Below are 23,497 nucleotides of genomic sequence, written 5' to 3' on the forward strand. Positions count from 1 at the left end.
TTCTTTGAATTTCTGGAAATATAGCTAAACAGTAGGCAAGGACAGAGCTATGGAACTAATGACATGTTGTTCCATTTGATGGAAAGGATCCTTCAACCTGGTTGATATAAATTAGAATATGGGGTGGTTCATGGAGGTAGAGCCTTAGTGCAGCAATCCCTATCTTTCTTCTGTAAAATATAGCAAAAAGGATGAAAATATCTGAAGTACTTCTTTCTTCCCTGTGCCAGATTTATAACATATAAAATATCTTTTATCATGTCAAACAAAAGGGCCATTTCAAAATTTGGAAAGATTGTTATTTGGTGTTGTAACTACCCAAAGCACCCAAGCAACATAGATACCTTGTCTGGGCTATGGGATTCTGGAAGATGCAGCCCAAAACTCTGTTTGTTCCAAGGTTGGAGAGGGGGGGATCTGACTGTTCACTGCAGTGAGTCGTTGCTACAAAGAGCTTTATTTTCTACTCACTCCTCCTAGTCCTGGGAAAAGAAATGTACATACATGTAATGTTTAGTTGCTGAATCACACCTTGTAACTGTAGTGTGCTGAATAGTTGACCCATTTCCTGACATCTGTCTTGCCTTCCACACAGATAGACCGGATGGCGCTCTTGGATGCAGAAGTAGTTGGCATATCAAATTCCACGTCCACATAGTGGATAAAACTTGAAGGCACTTCCCGGTCTGAGCCAAGCTCCAAGTGGCAGAAAAAACAGTGAGGATGGCCTGAAGCTATAGGAGAATAGAGAAGCAAAAGAATGTACAAATTAAAACCTGTCTGTCACAACTATGCATAGGAATGTTACTTTTTTTTGGACTGTAATGCATAGAAACCCCAGACAAAATGACCAGTGGTCATACTAGCTGTAAGACTTTGGAAAGTGTAGACACCCCAAAATTCTTTAAACAGAGCAATGCAAAACTCATCTGGTTCTGTGTCTATTAGTCCTAAAACAAGGTTACTTTGTAAGCCCGTAAGAGCCTAATGGGACTTGCCAAAGGTAAGGAATAGGAAAGATGTAGACTTCCACAGATTGTCAGACTGTGGCACATTCCAGACAAGCAAAAAGTACATACTAGGGTTAGGAAAGGGCGTCCAACCCTAGTACGTACCTAGTACGTACAAAATGGTGGCGCCCATTCTACATGGGCACAGCCATTGGGACATCACGACCGCGCCGCCTCCAAATGGAGCGGTGCAGAAGTGACGTCCTGGCGCTGTGCGAGGGCGCCTGGGGTGCACTTTCCGCAGCACTGAAAGGAGCTCCAAAACGGAGCTCCTTCCAGGTTTGTGTCGCTTGGCGCAGCCTTTACATGGCTGCTCCAGTGACACAAATGAGAAAGGGGCAGAGCGGCCCCTTTCTCTTCGTCCCCGCCGCTGTTGGGGTGTCCTTGGGGTTTGAAGCCCCAAGGACACCCCTTTCCAGGCCGCGGGGAAGCGGCCTTCTGCCGCTTCCCCACAGCCTGGAAAGCAGCGGATCGGGGCTTCAGAGGCTGCCGCTGTGGCAGCTGAGGCCCCAATCCGGCGGGGAAAGGGGCGGGAACAGGCCGCCCCAAAAGGGTGGTCTGTAAACCGCCTATAGCTACCATCAGCTCTAGCCAGAAGAACCAATGATGACAGATGATGGGAGTTGCAGTCTAATAACACCTGGAGAGGCACATGTTATCCAGATTGTTCTAAAGGAATTCAGTATTATAGACTAGCAAGCAGAATTCAAGGCATGTTCAGAACTTTTGAGTACAATAAAAAACTTTCTAAAATTCATAGAATTTATGTCACTAAATGGAGCCTAGAGAGCTCCTTTAGGAATGTCAATAAAGGTGAAGAGAGAGCCCTTGCTGGGAAGTTCCCGATTAAGCACAGCTACTGTACAATTGTGCCGAAGTATGCTGAGTGTGTCTTTGGATCTCCTCAGTTCTGTTAGAGACATAAATCTACTAGCTGAACATATCTACAAGGCAACAAACATGATAAATATATTTGGAAATGAAGCCTTATAATAAATATTTGAGGGAGCAGGGTATGGTAAGCCCAGAGAAAGGAAACCTGAGAGGTGGTATGACAGCCATGTTCAAATGTCTGAAGGGATATCACATGGAAGATGACACAAGCTTGTTTTGTTGGTGCTTCAGAAATTAAGACTCAAATCAATGGGTTTTAAAAAATTCAAACAAAACATTAGGGAGAACTGACAGTAAAAGTTGTTCAAGAGTGGAGTGACTGTTGGAAAGTTGTGAATTATTTGGTTTGTGTGTGTGTGTATCTGTATGTGGAAGGCTTTTTAAAACAAAGGTTGGATACCCATCTGTCAGACGTACTTTAGCTCTGGACTGGCAAGGGGATAGTTTACCCTAGAGGGTAGCTTCTAAAGCTTCCTTTTCTGCAAAATGGGGTCGCTGTAGTCCAAAATATTAGCTGTTCCAGGTTGTGAGCAAAACATAGTATCTCAATAGATTTTGAATTTTGCTTGTGGCACAAACATAGTGACAAACATTAAAATTTTGACAACTGAGCCAGGGTGGTACAGTGGTTTTAATGCTGGACTAGATCTCTGGGAGACATGGGTTTAAATCCCCCCTCAGAAATGGAAACCCACTGGGTGACCTTGGGCAAATCCCACAGTCTCAATCTAAGAGGAAGGAAGTAGAAAACCTCCTCTGAATAAATCTTACCAAGAAAACCCTATGATAGGATTGCCATTAAGTCAGAAAAGACTTGAAGGCACATGATAACCCCACCTGGGTGAAGTTTTTATTTTTATTTTTATTTTTTGGTTTTTATGTTTATTAATACCACAAAGGTATCAGGTCACAGCTGATCTTGGAAGCTAATCAGGGCCAGCTCTGGTTAGTATTTGGATGGGAGATTCACCAACAAATACCAGGTGCTGTAAGATAGACTTCAGAGGAAGGAATTAGTGAAACCACCTCTGAGTATTCCTTGCTCAGAAAACCCTATGAAATCAGTGGGGACACCATAAGTCAACAGGTGAGATAAAGGCACCTTAAACACACACACACACACACACACACACACACACACACACAAGAACAGGAGTAGTCAACAGATATTGTTGGATTTCAACACTCAGGGGTGAGCAATCAAAGCAACTATAGTTCAGTAAATGTGGAGGGCCATAAATTCCCCATTTCCACTTTTGAAGCAGGCACAACTCCATAAAGGAGAAGTACACACCTCTTCTGTTTGTGTAGTTAGACATTGCCATCATAGAATCATAGAGTTGGAAGAGACCGCAAGGGCCATCCAGTCCAACCCCCTGCCATGCAGGAAATCCAAATCAAAGTATCCCCGACAGATGGCCGTCCAGCCTCCGTTTGAAGACCTCCAAGGAGGGAGACTCCACTACACTCCGAGGAAGTGTGTTCCACTGTCGAACAGCCCTTACTGTCAGGAAGTTCCTCCTAATGTTGAGGTGGAATCTCTTTTCCTGCAGCTTGCATCCATTGCTCCGGGTCCTAGTCTCTGGAGCAGCAGAAAACAAGCTTGCTCCCTCCTCAATATGACATCCCTTCAAATATTTAAACAGAGCTATCATATCACCTCTTAACCTTCTTTTCTCCAGGCTAAACATCCCCAGCTCCCTAAGGCATTCCTCATAGGGCAAGGTTTCCAGACCCTTCACCATTTTAGTCGCCCTCCTTTGGACACGCTCCAGTTTCCCAATGTCCTTTTTGAATTGTGGTGCCCAGAACTGGACACAATATTCCAGGTGGGGCCTGACCAGAGCAGAATATAGTGGCACTATTACTTCCCTTGATCTAGACACTATACTTCTATTGATGCAGCCTAAAATCGCATTGGCCTTGTTAGCTGCCGCATCACACTGTTGACTCATGTTCAACTTGTGGTCTACTTGGACTCCTAGATCCCTTTCACATGTTGTCTCCTTAAGCCAGGTGTCCCCCATCCTATATCTGTGCATTTCATTTTTCCGTCCTAAGTGCAGTACTTTACATTTCTCCCTGTTGAAGTTCATTCTGTTAGCTGTGGCCCAGCTTTCTAGGCTATTCAGGTCATTTTGAATTTTAATCCTGTCCTCTGGAGTATTAGCTATTCCTCCTAATTTGGTGTCATCTGCAAATTTGATAAGTATTCCTATCATGTATACAGCAAATGAAGGATGAATATGGTTGTTAGGATGTGCAAGCAACAGCAGAACCAATCAGAACATATTCTAAAAATTTTAATCCCAAACACCTTCATTCAAAGAGTAGAGTCCTCCTCTTCCTACATCAAAATATATGATTTAGCGTAAACTATAAATCTTGTATATATAGTTTTTTAAGTAATTAATTAACATTATAGGATATGTGCTTTAAAAGTACCTCACTTTTTAGATTCTGGTGCTCAGTGTAATGCACTTTGAGAAAAAGAGATGTTCAGTATTGCCTGATGGTGACTATGGGCCAGATTTCTAGTGTTGAGAGCCCAAGCTGTGATTTAAATCATATTCTCATTCGGCATGCATTGGTTCTCTCACAGTCAAGGCTGAAACATATTCTATTAATCAATGCTTTCTTAACACTTATTGTTCTGCTTGCCTGTTGCTTAAGTTTTTTTAAAAAAAACCAAAACACCCCCATCCACTCACCCCAACTCTTGTACAGAACCACTGAATCATGTCCAGTTGGGACTGAGACTCCTAACAACCTGTAAACAAGGCTTATTATATCAGCCAGCACTTGCTGTTTATGAATCAAGGGAATGCAAGAGAATTTACCAAGCTGTTCTTGGAACAATCCCAGCAATGTTTCTCGTGTAATCCAATTTCTCTGTTTTGATCTTACAGCTCCAAATTGGCCCAACATAGTGGAGGGAGTGTCTGTTTTTTGTTGTTGTTGGTAGGGCTAGCTTTCTGACATACAAAAACAGCTGTTCCTCAAACACAACAAAAGGCAGCTGCACAATTAACAACACTTGCCTTATGTTTAGCAAGGCACAACTGGTGCTTTTATGCATAATCACAAAATAAATCCAGCAAGACCCCAATTGGGTCAATTTTATAAGAAGCCAGAAGTCCACATTAATCAGGTTATGGCTACAAACCTGTGCACATTTACAAATACAATGAGCCTTGCTTCTATGTAATCATGGAGAGAATTGCCCTGTAAACCAGTTTATTCAGCACTTTCCATTTTTATAGCAAAGCACCCAATTGTGCAATTAAATTCAGGGGCTATACAGGCCTGCAGCTGCCCCTTTCCTGACTGGATTGGGACCACGGCAATCTGATGCTGCAGCTCCAATCCGGCCTCTGGAGGGCACAAACAGGAGCTGCAAAAAGTGGCTCATTTTTGTGCCCTCCAAAGGTGTCATAGCAGTGGCAGTGCGGCGTATGGCGCTCCTTCGGTGTTGCATCATCTGGATTTGTAATTGGTTAACCAGTCGAACACAAAAGGCGCTCAGCAATGACTCCTCTGTATCTTGGAGAGAAGTGACCAGTGGGATGCCACAAGAGTACTGTCCTGGGCCCAGTGCTATTCAACATCTTTATCAGTGGCCTGAAGGAGCCCTGGTGGCAGAGTGGTTAAATGCTGGTACTCCAGCTACTCATAGCCACAAGGTTGTGAGTTCAATCCCGCAAGGCTCCAGGGTCTACTCAGCCTTGCATCCTTCCATAGGTCGCTAAAATGAGTACACAGATGGTTGGGGGCAAGTGGCTTATACATTGTAAACTGCTTAGGGAGTGCTAGTTCACTGATAAGAAGTATAGAAATGTACTTGCTATTGCTATTGAATGATAGAGGGTAAGCTGATGAAATTTGCAAATGACACCAAATTAGGAGGGGTAACCAATACCCCAGAGAACAGGATCAGAATTAAAAATTCCTTTAACAGATTAGAAAAGCTGGTCCAAAACTAAAAATGAATTTTAACAGGGAGAAATGTAAGTTACTTTTGGGCAGTAAAAATGAAATGCAAAGATATAGGATGTGTTGAAGCAGGGCAAGCAAAAGGGATCCAAGTCTTAGTGGTCCAAAAGTTGAACATGAGTCAGCAGTATGATGTGGCAGTTAGAAAAGCCAATGTGATTCTAGGTTGCATCAACAGGGATATAGTGTCTAGATCAAAGGAAGTAATGGTGCCACTCTGATCTGCTGTGGTCAGACCTCACTTTGAATACTGTGTCCAGTTCTGGGCACCACAATTCAAGAGGGATATTGACAAGCTGGAGCGTGTCCAGAGGAGAGTGACCAAAAAGGTCTGGAAACCATGCCCTATGAGGAACAGCTTAGGGAACTGGGAAAGGATAAGAGGTGACATGATAGCCATGTTTAAATATTTCACAGGATGTCATACGAAAGAAGGAGCAAACTTGTTTTCTGCTGCTACAGAGACTAGGACCAGGAGCAATGGATTCACACTACAGGAAAAGAGATTCCGCCTACACATTAGGGAGAACTTCCTTATGGTAGGATCTATGAAACAGTGAAACATATTGCCTAGGAGAGTAGTGGAGTCTCCTTTGGAATTTTTTAAACGGAGGCTAGATGGCCATCTGTTGGGAGTGCTTTGATTGTGTGTTCCTGCACGGTAAAGACCTTGTGGTCTCTTCCACCATTGTTATTCTAAAGCAGTTAAAAAAAAGTTTAGGCTTGATTTGAAAATAAGTATTACTTCAATTTTTCCAAAATATTATTTTTCCCTTAAAAAATGAAAAGAAAAAAAAAAGCTCCCCAGGCTTTAAATGTCCTAGAATTTTAAATATCTAAGCGACACTGGTTAATTCCTGTTCCATACTCCCTTTGAGCCTTTCATTAGTCACATCTCTGTCTGCAAATCTGAAAGACATATGATTATTTTTAAATAATATGAGGAACTGGTAGAAACAGTAAGGCATCATCTGATTGAATGTTCTGTCAATCCAGGGATGGTTACATTATCACCATTACTGTTGCCACATTTCAGATGTTCAGAACAGAGTTTTACTTTACCTAGGCACAGTTTGAACCTTGTAACAACATGCTCCAGCAATTTATGGAAAGATTATCAGGTCCAATGAGCAATACTCACCAGAGTTTTTGTCAGGCAGTCGATTTATTCTCCACACAATGGAATTGAAGGCATGCTCATATTTGGCTGTTCCTAGTGTTACTCTCATTACTGGCTCAGAACCAGAAACACTGGTGGATCCAAAGCTAGCACTTTTGTTTACCTTGGCTTTCAATGACTTTTCCCCAAGAACACTATCTCTACGGAAGTTTTTCACCCACTCCTGAGGCACAGGATAGCGGACCATCACATTTTCACAGGGGACCTGATTTAGAGGGTCTCTGTTGGAGGAGAACCCTGGTGACATCATCAACCAGCTCTGAAGCTCCACTTCAGCACCATTGATACTAGCTGCCACCCTCAATGTAAAAGGCAATGTCTTCTCAGAAAATACAGTCCTAAAGCGCATCAGTTCAAACTTGCAGGCATCCAAGGGATTGAACTGAATGACATGGGCAGTCGCAAATGCCTCCTCATCCACACATGAATGAAAATGGCAATCATACATCTTAATCCACTTGGTGGTGGTGGTAGGCATGATGTCCTGCCGGGAAACAATTTCATTCCCTTTGACAAGGATGTCATTGAGACCCAGCCTGCATTCTGCCAGGCCAGAAAGAAAAGTGAGAATATGCACTCGTGTCAACACATTATGCTGCAAAATCCTGTTGTCTCCTTTGGCCAAAGTGCCATAGAACTCATCCTTTACATCCACTGTAATCTCCTCCTCTTGGTAGTTTAATCCCACAGTGCTCAGGTCTGTTGATGAAGCGGGCAAATCCATCAGTGCATCCTGGACTGCTCTGATGAAGCTGAGGAAGTCTTCATAATTGGTGGTGCCTAACTTAATAACCTGTTCTCTCTCTGCTGTGTGTAAGACAGATGGTTTTGGCTGGTACTTCTTTTTCTCCTTGTACGTAGTTCGATCTATTCTCACACTGTGTATCCTTCCATTCTCATCATAATTCTGGAGCTTGGGTTCTGAAATCTCATGATTGATATCCAGTTTGAATTCCTTGAAAGGCTTCTCCAGTCCTTTCTCATAAAAGAGCTGCAAACACCTTTTCTCAGTCAATTTGACATAAATTGGGCCCCAGTGCCTAGAAGACATGATATTCTTCTTTTCTGGTATCCTCAACATCATCGGCCAGCCATCTTTTTGTTGAGATGGTCCCAGAGTGAACAAGGTACTGTCCAGCTCAGTTGGTATACTAGGGTCATCATCAGGTAGAATAGGGCTGCTGAGCTGATCAGGGTCTCCAATGTGAAGCTGTTTCAGTTGCTCAACAGCATTTCTGTGCCTGAGATGCTTACTTGACTCATTGAAGCTGATGGTGTCAGGCTCTTGATGGAGGATAATAAGGGAATCTCTGTTGTTTCTACCAGAGATGTCTGAAGCAGGACAGGTTTGGCAATGTCTGTCCCGCTCTTCAAAGAAAGAACTGAATGGGTTGATAGGGGAAGGTTGAACATCCCTCAGAGAATCATCAAGGAAAGGATTAGTAGCACTCCAAGGGGGTGTCCCAACAACTGAAGGCAACCTGCTTATGGAGGAAAGATCTAGTTTTTGAACTTTAGAGATGTCACCCAGTGTGCTTCTGGGGCGCTCTCTTTTTTTAAAGGACAAGGAGAGAGTACTAGAGTTCACATCTATGATCTGTGTTGTTGGTGTTGTTGTTGCTGGTTGTGGTGGTAGTGTTGATGTTGGAAATGGTGGTGGGTCTGGTTTCACAGGGGATAAAGTTGGTGGAGAAATGCACCTGACTTCGTCATCATCAAAAGTTACCCAGCTAGGAAAACGAGCTGTTGTTGAAGTTTCAATGTGGCCATTAATGGATGTGCTGTTCAGGTGCCAGCTGCTGCCTTCCATACCTAGCTCTTCATCTTCTAGAAGAGAAGAAGAATTGTCTAAAAGAAAGGATGGGAAAGAAAAAGAGTGTCATTACCATAATGAGAGTTCTAGATACCATGATATATGCCATCATTTTAACTATGTACATGTCATGCTGATACCACCATGTGCTATGTGTTCCAAAATACCTGGGTATGTGTGTAGGGTGGGGTGGGGGGGTTGGAGATCTATGCTAGCTGTGTAAAAGTACCCTTGTTAACGTTTGGAAACAGGAAGCAATAATAGAATCTCATGTGGAAATAAAGCAACCTAATTTCCAAAGGGCTTGTATGAAAATGGGTATTATCTTCTTCTTTTTCATCATGTTTTGCTGTTAGCTATTAATCGTTGGTGTCAGGTAGTAAGCCAGATTCTCAGAGCCAAAAGACAGGATTCTACTATATAGACAATTCATAAACACACAGTTCTTTTGCTCATTTATATTTGCCAATGATCCTGTCACCCACTTAAACCTGACAGTAGTCAATGCACAATCCTTCAATTTGTCATGTTCTATGGCAGAGAAAAAACAATTGACAAATAAGCCAAACACTCAGTGACAGTTTAGCAACCTTTAATTGCATTTTTAAAAATGGAAACTTATTTTATCATAAAAGCATATTCTTGACTTCTAAATGCATCCATGTTCAGCTTATCTACAATGAGACAATAAAGGTTCAAAGGAAATGAAACAAGTAATTTAGATACTTAACGGCAAATAATTTATTTGGAGAGTGGGGAGGAAGAAACATAGATTTTATAAGGCTTTTTTCTCTTTCCTATAGCCATCCTAGGTCATGTAGTTACAGAACAAAGCTAACAGATATTAACCTAATGGTGAGATTTAATTTTGGCATATTTATATGACTGTAGACTTCTTCAAATAGAAAAGCTTGGATGGATGAGTGGATGGATGAAGAGAGATTTGTTTCTTGCTGCGACCCAAGTGTTGTGGTAGGGACACAATGCATTCCCTATTATGTCCCAGTGAAACACAAAACAGCCAGTGTTACAGGGGAAAGTAGAAATTTTGCTTCCATTGCAACAGTGTTTTCAAGCACAGCAATGAATTTTTCCTGGAACAGTTATTGATAAAGTTTCATTTATATGGCAGAAATAAAAGAGCACTGGAAGGCAATCTCAATTTCTTTGGAGAATCAAGCTTTACTTTCATAACAGTTTTGCCACATGTAACTTGTTTACTTTTAATGGTAGCTCAAGGCAACTGAATAAATTCAGAATAAAATTTAGAAATTAAAGGATAGGAGAAGTGACCCCTTTCAAGAACTTGAGAGTACAGTAGTAATAAATGGACATGATTTAAAATGGAAGGATACAAAAAGTTAGATCCATCAAGGACATTTTTGGGACTGCTGCTTTTTAATGTTTTGGTATATAATATGGTGTTAGATAGAGTGCCCAGGGTATTGAAGGTATTATAAAAGAGCAAACATGGTGCAGTGGTTTTAGCCTTGGAGTATGACTTTGGAGAACAGGGTTCAAATCCCTATTTGGGTCTAAAAACCCACTGGCTGACCTTGGGCAGGACATCGTCTATCAGCCTCAAGATGATGTCAATAGCAAGCACCTTCTTAAGAAATTCACCTAGAACACACTGTAATAGGCTCACCTTAGGGTTGCTATGAGTTGGAAACAATGTGAAAGGAAACATGTGAAAGGATAGTTTACAAAAACTCTAGATGGATCTCTCTGAACTGAGTAAATGGACACTAAAATAGCAAATGTGGATATTGTAAAGCTGGAACTGGTGCAGAAAAGGAAAATCAAAACAAACAGGGGTCTGGACAAAACTCCATGAGATAAGGTTACAGTGTCGTTGATTCAAATAATAACTGAGTTAGACTGGAAAATCAGTATGCGAAGGGATGTTGTAGCATTTTTGAGACACCGGGGGGGGGGGGGGAGACTAGTTCAATGACTACTAGTTGTCCTGGGTACAGGATATCTTCAGAATCAGAGACATCAAAATATTAATTTCTGGGGAACAATAGCAGAAGCAGCTGTTGCTTGCAAGTCCTCCTTGTGGGCTTTCCACAGGTATCTGCTTGATCACTCTGGAAACAGAACATTTGATTAGATTGATCTTTGGTCTGATCCAGTGGGACTGTTTTTATGTTCTTATGGATGTACTCTTATTTGCAAAGTCTGCTCCTATTTACTTAATACCAGTTGGGTTCTATTTCTTTGTTACCTAACAATCTAATGATGGATGGAGTTCATAATCAAACTCAGCAGCATAACCAATAATACCTCATTGATACATAATGCCTTAACCCTTTCATTCAGCACGCAGAGTGCATAGAACTGGGCCTAAGCTACCATAAGTATGAAAATCTTGGCAAATGGCAGAGCACTCACCCACAAACCACATAATTTATATCTACAGGCACAGTCCTAACCCCACTTCATTTCTCGTGTGTCTCAAGACATTTCCAACTTATGCTGGCCCTAAGGTGATCCTATCATGGGGTTTTCTAGGCAAGATTTATTCAGGAAGTTTGCCTTTGTCTTCTTCTGAGGATGAGAGAGTTTGACTTACCCAAGGTCACCCAGTGGCTTTCCATAGCCAAGCTGGGATTCGAACCCTGGTCTCCAGAGTCATAGTCCAATGCTCAAATCACTACATCACACTGGTTGTCCCCTTTCAGTATCTGCAATAATATTAGCACACTGGTGGTGAAGGCATTATTCTAGGTCTACTGGACATTTTGTACAAATTACATAAATGGTGGGAGAATACAATTAGGTTTGCTATGTACACTGTTCTACTATAGCTGCAGTAGCACAAACAGTTGGCCACGCTGGCTGGGGGACTATGGGAGTTGCAAGCCAATAAAGTAGTATGTCCACACTTTGGTTAGTTCTCTATCTATGCTACCTAGAACACATGATGATGTGATGCTGGTGGAAGGAGCAAACCATGCAAATGCTGCTTGCATATGTTACAAATAGGAATTGGTACCTATATCATACTGAAGCAGTTTTCCAGGTAACAACCACATTGCCAGCTAATGTATGAATTAGGAACTTGAATGTCTGTCATATTACCGCCTGATTTAGACAGAAGTGCACTATCATTAATTTTGTTAAATCAGAGTAATTCTACAGTATGGCCAGAAGGTGGTGCCATAAAATCAGATTAAACTAGATGACTTCCTTCTGAGAATATTGTTAGAATTTTACATGCTTAATTGCAAGTACAGTCCCCTCTCCCTAAACTGAAATGATAGAATCTCACTGCAGAGATTCTTACTGTTTACAATGTTACATTTGTTGTCACAATTGCTGTCACAATTAGTTTCTTCATTAGCTCTTTTCATATTTAACTGCACTTGCTGGCTGGCATACAATATTGTTTATTATCTGAGAGTATTTTTATAGTTGGCATGTGATACTATATGTTACAGCAGATGACAGATGATGTACAATGGCTGGCATCCTGTTTGTTAGTCCCAACTAGAGTAGATCCATTCAATTAATGGTTGAATTGTGAGTCATGTGTGTGTTAACTGTCCTTGATTCATCCCTGACTCATGGCGACTCTGTGGATGAAATATCTCCTAACACCCCTGTCCTCTACTGCTCTGCTTAGGTTCTATAAACTCAGGCCTGTGACCTCCCAGATTCAGTCCATACATCTGGTGTGCAGGCTTCCTCTCTCGGCTGTCTTCTACCTCCTTAGCATTATTGCCTTTTCTAGTAAGAGCATTATTGCCTTTTCTAGTAAGTCTTCCCTTCTCATGCTGTGGCCAAGGACAAAAGCCTTTGTTTCACCATCTTGGCTTCCAGGCTTCAGGCTTGATCTGATTAAAGACCTGTTAGCTTGTGTTTTTGGCTGTCCATGGTATCCTCAGCACTATTCTCCAGCAGCACATCTCAAAGGAGCTGATTTTCTTTCTGTTGGTTTTCTTCACTGTCTAGATCTCATATCTGTACATGGTAATGGGGAATACAATGGCATGGATGAGTCTGACTTTAGTTCTCAGTTGTATATATGCCTGCCCCAACCATGGGCTTGCCATCCATGAATTTGAGCATCTGCAGATGGCAAGCCCCACTGACTTCAATGGCAGTGCATGCATGTGGTCCCAGGAGAGCGGCCACATGTGCATCACCACTGAATGCAGTTTTTGCCACCGATGGGGTGGGGGTGAAATAGAACCCCCCTGGATAAGGACCTACTGTATATCTTTACACTTTAGGATCTTATCTAGTTCTTCTCATGGTTGCCCTCCCCATTTCTAGTTTTTTTATTTCTTGACTCCTCTCCATTGACACCCCCTTGTCGTGGGGGAGAGGCTTGCGTACCCTAATGAAGCTGTGAGCTATGCTGGTGGTGGTATAATAGCCACCGGCAGGGCCTCCCATGCCAGACAGGTCACAACCGAAGGGTCTGACCAAGAGCGCCAAAGGGCTGGATGTGCGCTCTAGCCTTATGGCAATCATCCTAGGAGAAGGAAAACTCTAATCCCAAACCCAGGCAGATGGTGCTCGTCTAACCCTGCAAGGTCAACCATCTCAGAGAAGGAAACTCTAATCAAACCTACGACCTGAGGACCTCGCTGCCACTGTCCATGCTTGTCAAGGCCTCAGCAGACGAACCTCTGGTTTAAAGGGTGAGGCCAGTTCTGTGCACGCTGCGCTCCACCAGAAAAATCCATTGCATAGGCTCGAAGGACACATCCAATCTCCGAAAAAGCCCTGTAGCGATAGGCGAGGGACAAAACGGCAGGTGTAAAGATGCACTGGAAGCCGCAGACCCAACCCTGCATGCAGGCAGTTCAGGACTTTGGTCGCCCGAGACTGACTGGGGATGATAGTCTTGTTCGGCAGCATCCTGAATGACCAAGCAGCCTTTTTTAAGGAGAGCACTGCTTGCTCCTTATGGGGAGGGGCCTAGAAAAGGTGGCCTAAAGAAAGCTCATCCCCAACAACCTGGTTGGCTAGCCGCGGCCAACGGGAATCTTCTGATGCGGTCAAACAAAGACAAAGAGACAAAGGCACACACCAGCCTCCAAAGGTGCAAACAGACTAACGCTTGCATGCTGGAACATCAGAACCATGCAAGATTCTGCAGACAGTGGACATCCTGAGCGTCGTTCTGCTCTAATAGCCCATGAATTGTCACGACTTAACATTGACATTGCTGCTCTTAGTGAAGTTCGTCTCCACAAGGAAGGCAGCCTCAAAGAACACGGTGCCGGCTAAACACTCTATTGGTCTGGCAAACCCAAAACTGAAAAACATCTTTCCAGTGTTTGGACCTACATATCAGACCCAAAGCTCCCTATACAGTTCAGATGGTCAAACACTAATCACAGATAAAGCTTCCATTCTGGACCGATGGGCTGAACACTTCCAAAGCCTCTTTAGTGCCAACCGAGTAGTCCAAGATTCAGCTATTCAACAGATGACACAACAACCGATGAAGAAAGAATTGGACATAGCTCCCACTTTGGAAGAAACCGTTAAGGCCATACTGCAGATGAAAAACGGCAAGGCTGCCGGGAGTGATGGAATTCCACCTGAAGCTTGGAAACATGGAGGTCATGTACTCCATGCTAAACTCCACGAACTCCTTGTGAGTTGCTGGGAAAAAGGCGAACTGCCATCAGATTTCCAAGATGCAGTCATCATAACCCTGTACAAGACAAAAGGAGCAAAATCGGATTGCTCGAACTACCGAGGTATAACACTGCTCTCCATTGCTGGAAAAATCCTCACAAGGATACTGCTGAACAGATTAGTTCCTGCCATTGCAGAAGAACTTCTCCCCGAAAGCCAATGTGGCTTCAGAGCTAATAGGAGCACTACAGACATGGTATTTGCCCTTAGACAACTGCAAGAGAAATGTAGAGAGCAGAACAAAGGACTCTATGTAACATTTGTCGACCTCACCAAAGCCTTCGACACTGTGAGTAGAAAACGTCTGTGGCAGTTCCTTGAACGACTAGGATGCCCCCCCAAATTCCTCCAAATGACCATCCTGCTACATGAAGGCCAGCAAGGTCAAGTCAGATATGGCGATGCTCTCTCGGAGCCCTTTCTAATAACTAATGGAGTAAAACAAGGTTGTGTTCTTGCTCCAACTTTATTTACAATCTTCTTCAGCATGATGCTCCAAAGGGCTACGGCAGATCTCAAAGAAGAAGACGGCATTTATATACGCTACCGTACAGGTGGTAGCCTGTTTAACTTAAGCTGCATGAGAGCCCGCACTAAGACTCTAAACTATCTAGTCCGTGAGCTGCTTTTTGCTGATGATGCTGCCCTCGTTGCCCATACGGAAGCAGCTCTGCAATGCCTAACATCTTGTTTTGCAACAGCTGCAGAGCTCTTTGGGCTGGAAATCAGTCTGAAGAAAACGGAAATTCTCTACCAGCCTGCACCACAGGAAGAACACTACCATCCCCACATCACCGTAGGCACATCTGTGCTTAAGTCCGTCCAGCAGTTCACCTACCTGGGAAGCATCATCTCCTCAGACGCCAAGATTGATAAAGAGATCGATCACAGACTGGCAAAGGCATATAGCGCATTCGGAAGGCTTCACAAAAGATTCTGGAGTAACAAACACTTGAGACGAAGCACAAAAATCAGTGTGTGTAGAGCCATTGCACTGTCTATTCTCCTCTACGGGTCTGAAACATGGGTCAGCTATCGCCAGCACCTACGACTCCTTGAACGCTTTCATCAGCGCTGTTTACGCACAATTCTAAATATACACTGGACTGACTATGTGACAAATGTTGCTGTCCTTGAGCAAGCAGGGATCACCAGCATTGAGGCCATGCTATTGAGGACGCAGCTGCGCTGGGCAGGACACGTTTCTAGGATGAAGGACCATCGTCTCCCCAAAATAGTATTCTACGGTGAACTCGCCACGGATCAGCATAAGAGGGGCGCCCCAAAGAAGAGATACAAGGACTCCCTGAAACAACATCTCAGGCTTGGCCAGATAGATCACCAACAATGGTCTTCCCTGGCCTCGCATCGGGAAGCATGGAGACGCACTATCCATGACGCTGCAGCCTTCTTCGAAAGCTCACGCCGAACGAGCCTCGAAGAGAAACGACAACGCAGAAAGAACCGCAACCTGGAAACATCACCCAAGGAGACTTTCTGCTGTGCTTTCTGCAACCGGACCTGTTTATCCCGAATTGGCCTTTTTAATCACCAACGCGCTTGTACAAAGCGCGGGATGAGTCCTTCCTGAATCTTCGTTCGCGAAGCAAAGCCAGAGATTTCTTGACTGCAGTCTCTGTTCTTATCAATGTTGGATCCAAGGTATGGGAACTCTTTCACTATTTCAATTTTTTCATTATTTAGGTTGAATATTTATAGATCTTCCATTGTCATTATTTTTGTTTTCTTTGTGTTCAACAATAAGCCTGCCTTTGCACTTATTTCTTTGACCTTCCTTAGTAATTGTTCCAAATCTATGACGTTTTCCACTAATAGTATGGTGTCATGCACATATCTCAGACTGTTGATGTTCCTTCTATCTTCATTCATCCTTCTTCTGAGCCTACACTTGCTCTTCTTATATTTTCTGTATACAAGTTGAACAAATAGGGTGATAATATGCAGTCTTGCCTGGCATCTTTGCCAAATGGGAGCCATTATGTTTCTCCATATTCTGTTCTAACAGTAGCCTCTTGTTCTAAGTACAAATTTCTCATCAGGACTATCAGATATGTTGGCACTCCCATGTCTTTAAGAGTGTCCCACAACTTTTTGTGATCCATGCAGCAAATGCTTTGCTATAGGCAATAAAACACATGATGATTTTCTTTTGAAATTCCTTGGTGCACTCCAATAGTAATCATTTGTTTGCAATGTGGTCTCTAATGTTTCTTTCCTGAAACCTGCTTGCATCTCTGGGATTTCTCAACACATAATGAGTAAACACATAACTCATAATGAGTCAATGCATAGCTAAATCCAATGGATTCAATGGGTTTAGTCTAGTTAGGACTTAAACAGGATTTCAGACAAATGTAGTTAATAACAGAGCTGGCAGCTTATGAAATATCACATTTTAACACTGCCAAAATCAGCAAGAAACAACACAAGAACAGGCAAGATTAAAACACTGCAATTTTCCAACAACAAACAAATCACATTCAAAGAAATGCAAATCCAGACTTTACTCTGTTATTTTTTATTTGACAATACAAATCACAAAACCAGAACACTGGCCATATTTTGAATACCAGTGCATGTTTGATTTGGCTATACTGAGCGTCAGTAGAAGTATAGTATCTAGATTGCTGGAAGTAATAGCATCACTCTATTCTACTTTGGTCTGACCTCATCTTGAATACTGCATCTGGTTCTGGGCACCACAATTCAAGGAGGATGATGTTGGCAAGCTGGAACATGTTTAGAGTGTGGTGGAAAATTCCTTTTTGAAATAAAAAGCTATAGAAAGATGGAGTCACCTTTGTCAGCTAGAGAGATGGTTTTTGAAATAAAGGTTTGGAGTTTAGAAAAACTAGAGCAAAGGAATAGTGAGTGCATCTTGACCTGAATGGAAGCTGGCACCAGTAAAAAGACATAACATAAACTACTGAGATAAGGACATTCAGAAGCAAGGTTAGGAGGGAATTCCACTGAATTCCTACAGGAGGGGTAAGGAGTGATGATGCAGTTTAAATGTATGCATGTATTTCTGTTCTGATTGTAAGCATTCTGTATGTTTAAATTGTAATTAGCCAATCAGGTGTATTGAAGAAACTTCTTTGTCTTGAATAATATAAAAAGAGCCATTTTGTCTTGTTCGGGGCCTCAGCTTTTTGGAACTTGAATTCCACTGAGTTCATTGTTTTCCTCTGTCGACAACTGGAAATAAACTTATGGATTTTCAATTACTAGGTCCTCTTGCCATTTTATTGTTCTGCCAATCCTAGAAATCTAAGTTTCCTGAAATTTCTGTTACAAGAGAAAGGTAACTAAAATGGTGAAAGGTCTGGAAACCATCCCTGTGAGGAGCAGGCTAGGGAGCTGGGTATGTTTAGCCTGGGGAAGAGAAGGTTAAGGAGTGACATGATAGGTATGTTTAAATATTTGAAGAGATGTCATATTGAAGATGGAGGAGATTTCTACTCTGCTGCTCCAGAGACTAGTACATGGGGCAATGCATACAAGCTACAGGAAAATACAAGCTACCTAAACATTAGGAAGAACTTCCTGACAGAAAAAAGCTGTTCGACAGTGGACTATGCTGCCTCAGAGAGTGGTGGTCTCTCCTTTGGCTTTTGAACAGAGGCCATCTGTCAGGACTGTTTTGATTATGTATTCCTACATGGCAGGGGGTTGGACTGGATGGCCCTCTTCTAACTGTGTTATTTTCTGATTCTCAGTAAGGCCTGCTACAGACTGGTGCTATATGCCAGCCTGGGGCTGATTTTAGGGCTTGGGAGAGTGGAGCATCTGCATGCTCCCAAGCTCTACCATGTGCTACTGGTGCCATCTTGGTGTGTCCCCATATAGATGGGGCACGTAACAATGACATCTATGTGGTGAAGTGCCCAAACAACACCGTGCCATGCCAATGGTGCCGTGTCTGTGCCCTCCTGGAGGCCGCACCATTTGGTTGCTGTGGCCTCCATCGGGGGCAGAAAGGAGTGGCATCTCACTACCCCTTTCTGCCTGTCTGTTGAGCCCCTAGGTCTGTGGGTAGGGCTTCAGTTTTCATGTAGCATACAGTAATTTAAAGCTGTTCACTGGTTAAGTATAACACCAAGTATTGCTCCTGTAGAGGTAAAAAGAAGAAAAGACCCTTAAAATGAGCAGATGTTATCAGTAAGGTTGGTGTTAATTTCTTACTGCTGAAAAGGAGAAGCCGGCCACTAACTAACACTACCTACAGAGCATAGATGTTTTCTCCCTCACTATACAAGTAGAAGTCAAAAAATGTCTGCCAAAGTGATCAATGACAGTGTATTCCTTCCATTAAAAATTGTGGCCTAGGGGTTCCCTTTACAGGGCTAGCCCTATCATTGGAGAGAAAGAAAGGTCCTTTTTAGGCAGCAGGATGTAAGTGTGTGTGCATGCATGCATGTGGATGCATGTATGTGCCTTCAAGTTGCCTATCACGAAATGGTGACCCCATGAATTTCATAGAGTTTTCTTAGGCAAGGAATATTCAGAGGTGGCTTTGCCAGTCCCTTCCTCTAAAAAATAGTCTACAGCACCTGGTATAATTGAATTCCCATCCAAGAAGTTAAACTGGGCTAACTCAGCTGAGCTTTCAAGATCAGATGGGATGTAGTACCTTTACAGTATTTAGGCCCTTAGAGGGAAACAAATAGCTTTTTAATTTATTGTTACTGTATTCTACCTGAGAAAGGTAAAAAGCACTTCTGGGATTTCCTGCCTCTTGTGCCAAAATAATTTGGCTGAGTTGGGATACTATACACCATGTTTTAAATGTCCCTTTCCTTTATCTGAAAGTAGGGGTACCTTTAAGTAAGTATGCTGGGCATGTGGAAATAAAACACTGATTTTCTAATAAAGGAAAAAAGAAGTTTAAATATACTGATGATGAAATGTTACAGCAACATCCTTTGGATATGACACTTCTCTGATGATGATTTTCAAGTATTTTTCTTTTGTACTGATCCATAAGTCAAAATTCCACCCACCTTTTCTTTTCCTAAAATATCTCTCTTACATTAGGCATCATAAAGTAGATTCTGATGATTAGGTTTTGTAAAATAGATTTATACTATATATTTGGGCACAGTGACCTCAGTATCTGTCTGTGACCTTGTACCAAATGCTGTGTGGAAAAAGAAAACACTCTTTGTCTGGGAACACACCTCCCAGTCACACAAGGACTTCAATGAATGCAGTTCCTGCAGCTTATCATACAAGATACTGTATATATTCATGGATACAGCAGGCTGCGTGGGTTGAAAATTGCTTGCAATAGGGGAGCAGGCAGCAGCAGGAGGAAGAAATGATGAGAATTCATAAGAGGACCAGGAGCAACTAAAAAGCAAACTTCCCACCCTCTTTATCTGCACTTTTCTGTCTAGAAAGCAGATTATTTTAAGTCGTGTCTGAATGAACTCCCATAATATTCACAGTATTCCCATAAAATGGAAAGAGGAATACACCTTTTCATAATTCATACAAGGTAAAGATGAGCAATAATTGCACAAGCAATATAAAAGTACCTGTGTGGACAAACATGCGTATGATTGCAGCCAGGCACAAACAACTTAGGATTGGTTTGGATGTACATAATACGATAAGGCATATGTAATGGGACTATTTTGTGTGCTACACCAGCATTTTCAAGCTATCTTGTTGGTCGCTATAACTGATTATTTCATTTCTGAGCCACTGGGATTAGATAAGGAATATTTCCTTGGAGGCTACAATCAAATACTCAGCACCACCTTTCAATCCAGAAATCAGTCAGAGGAAACTGAATAATGGAAGAACTTTTTGTGTCACTGAACAGACTTCAAAATGGAATTAGGCTTTAAGAGACACATAGGCGATCACCTTCATAAGAGCATGGTCTCATTGTGGTTGAGCTGGAATGTGTCCAAAAGAGGGTTATTAAGATGCTAAATGGTCTGCAAGCCATACGATAGCCATCTTCAAATAACTACAAGTCTGTCAAGTGGAAGATGGAGTAAGCTTGTTTTCTACTGTTCCAGAGCACAGGAGCCAAACTAATGGATTCAAATTACAAGAAATATGATTCCACCTAAACATGAGGAAGAGCTTCCTGATGGTAATAGATGTTTGATGGTAGATAGACTTCCTTGAAGATGTCTGTCTCTCCTTCAGTGAAGTTTTTTGAAGGGAGATTGGCTATCCAGCTTTCAGAGATGCTTTAGTGGTAGATGCTTGCAAAGGCAGGGAATTAGACTTGGGGTCTCTTCCAACTCTATGATTCTATGATTTATCCATGCTGATTTTTTAAATGTCTTCTATTTTTAAAAAAATTTCCCCATCACACTGAGATAATTTATCTTGCCAGTAGAATATTTTTGGCATTTTGATCTGCATTTTAAAGCTACATAAGGGACAGTATATCATTGGTGTCTGTACTCTACTCTGCCTTGTCTCTAAGAAACTCAAGGAAGCATTTTAAGTATTAATGTTCGGATCTAGAAATTAGGCAGAAATATAATAATCTATCCAAGTATTTTACACTGGAGGAGGCAATGAAACAGGGTTTCCCATACCCAAGTCCACACTTACAGTCTCTAAGTCAGGACAGGGCAACATCCCACCTGTTTCCACAGCCTGACACCCTTTTGTTTCTACCAGGATTAGCACTTCATTGTTCAAGCAGGTGCTTCATATTAAGCACAAATGGCTTAAAAACCACAAGTGGCCACAGAACTTGTGAAGGACGCAAACAAGCATAATCACCAATAGCTACTTATGTTGTTGTGTGCCTTCAAGTTGTTTTGGACTTTTGGTGACCCTAAGGCAAACCTATCATGGGATCTTTTGGGGCTGAGAGTGGGAAACTCGCTTAAGGCCACCCAGTGAGTTTCTGTGGCCAAGCAAGGAACCGAAGCCTGATTTCCAGAGTCCATGTCCAATGCTCAACCATTATACCAAACTGGCTCCAAAATTTTTTGTCATCCTGTGGTGGGCAACCTGTAGCCATCCATCATCTCAGCCAGCATAGCTAGTGGCTAGGGAAACAGACACTGCAGTCAAACAGAAGATCAAAATTTCCTTACTCTCAGCCTAAACTCACCTTTAAATCCATCTAAGTTTGTGCTCTAGTGCACCAGGAATTCATACAAGATTATAAGAAAAAGTCTTATGGCAAGTTAAAAAAAACCTGCTTATTTATTAGTATGTATGTTTTCAAGGACTAGAGATCACAATGTCACAAGAGTGACCTCTTGAGATTGAAAGTCTAATTTCAGCCACCAGATACACAAATGCTTAAGAGAAGATCTGTTAGTCTGCTAGGACTGTAGTCTTGAATTACAGCCTCACACATCTGAATTATCTGCCTCATCTTAAGCTCCCATAAGAGATGGGATACATGTAGAAAGTTCGTCATTCTTACAAATACTGTATCAGTGTTGATGTCAGGAATATGTCAGAAGGCTAAGAGAACAACACGCATGCTTCTCTAATGTGTGCTGGAGCTTTCAGATGAGATCTTACACAGGATTCATTATTGGTAATGCTGCCCATTTCTTCAAGTTGAAACTTTCAAGGAGTGGAATGACAAACACCAGAAAGAAACACACCAGATATCTAGTGGGCATTAAAGCATCAAAAGGACAGCAAGTTCAGGCAAGTTCCCTTTTGTATGATGTTTCTTCTTTGCTCTTTATCTGATACACAGTAGCATATTTGCCTTAAAATCTCGCTATGAAAAACACAGTCTAAAACAGAGATTTTCACTCCCTCCTATCCAATATAAGGACACTCCATTCATATAAAGTGATTGGAACAATACATGTGCTCTGATTTAAGAATTATAAGAGGGTTTCTGCAAACCAGCCACTGGGAAAATAGAGACAATTTGAGTTTCTGTTCTGAAGTGGTATGCAAGGAAACATGTCTTACACTTGGCCCATTAGCCTGTCGATGAGTGGCTATTAGGTCAAAATTAGCAGTTCCAGCTTAAGAAAGAGTTACATATCCTTACATTTGAAGTCTGACTGTAACCATCCCAATTTCATGGGTGACAACTGATGCTCAAAGCTAGGGTTTAACCACTTCTAAGAATACAGGATGTGTGAACAGATTTATAACCTGGCCTCCAGACTTTCATACAAAGGGCAAGATGGAAAAGCACTGGTCATTTCTATTTTCAAAACATTACCCAGACTATCCCTCATTGGTTTTCTCCTGGATTCAAAAATAGTAACACTGGCTTCCTGCTTTTTGTACCCAGGAGGGTATTTCCCAGGGATCAAATGTTACCTCACTCAGTAGTATACTTTCTGCTCAGTATCTCTCAGACTCAGTATATCTTCCATTTGCTGAATAAGCTCAATAGAATGATTGCACAGAGTGGAAGAAGGAAGGACACAAATTGGGAGCCATTCATAATTCACATAAGAGGGTCATTTCTTGGTCTTTCTGTTGGACATAACCTATATCCAGGCACCTTTACATAAACACTTGACAGCAGCACTGGTTGCCTTTTACATTACCTGCAGAGAGTCACTAACTTGGTTGCTGGTGATAAAATTACTGTCATCCCCACACAATTATTGTTGGGGGAGTTGCTTTTGTCCTTGAGGGTGAAGACACAAAAGATAGTCGATAATTCAGTTATGCCATAAGAAGCATTGGCATTGCTCTGTGAATGAAAGGAGTGGTGCACTCTCAATAACTATGCCACCTTCCCAACCTCAGACCAGCAGGAGGGATCAGGACAAGAAATGTCTCACTGCTAGCTTTGCTAACCTCAAAGATCACTTGAGGCCGATACTGCTGTCTGCAATTCCTCCTATCCTGTAAATGATTTGACTGTGAGGAGATGGAACAGAAAGTTGTTGATCGCAAGTTAGCAGCCAGAGTGCTGGCAAGGCTGATGACTGGAAGTAGCCATACTAT

General features: G+C 42.2%; 1 protein-coding gene across 2 annotated transcripts in view; it reads right to left on the reverse strand.

Moving 5' to 3' along the window:
* The window catches only part of STON2 (stonin 2), a 91,584-nt gene that overhangs the window by 1,281 nt on the left and 66,806 nt on the right, over window positions 1-23,497 (reverse strand). The window contains exons 1-3 of one of the 2 annotated variants that reach the window (XM_042445955.1): window positions 11,469-11,502; window positions 7,039-8,925; window positions 532-734 (exon numbers count right to left, since the gene is read on the reverse strand). In XM_042445955.1, coding sequence (XP_042301889.1) covers window positions 532-734; window positions 7,039-8,925; window positions 11,469-11,493 — 2,115 coding nt within the window. In that variant the 5' untranslated portion in view covers window positions 11,494-11,502. Of the gene's footprint in view, window positions 1-531; window positions 735-7,038; window positions 8,926-11,468; window positions 11,503-23,497 lie in introns of those variants that run through there. The other variant, XM_042445946.1, reaches the window with a different exon arrangement.

This window comes from Sceloporus undulatus, chromosome 1, assembly GCF_019175285.1.
Source record: "Sceloporus undulatus isolate JIND9_A2432 ecotype Alabama chromosome 1, SceUnd_v1.1, whole genome shotgun sequence".
NCBI classification, from domain to species: Eukaryota; Metazoa; Chordata; class Lepidosauria; order Squamata; family Phrynosomatidae; genus Sceloporus; species Sceloporus undulatus.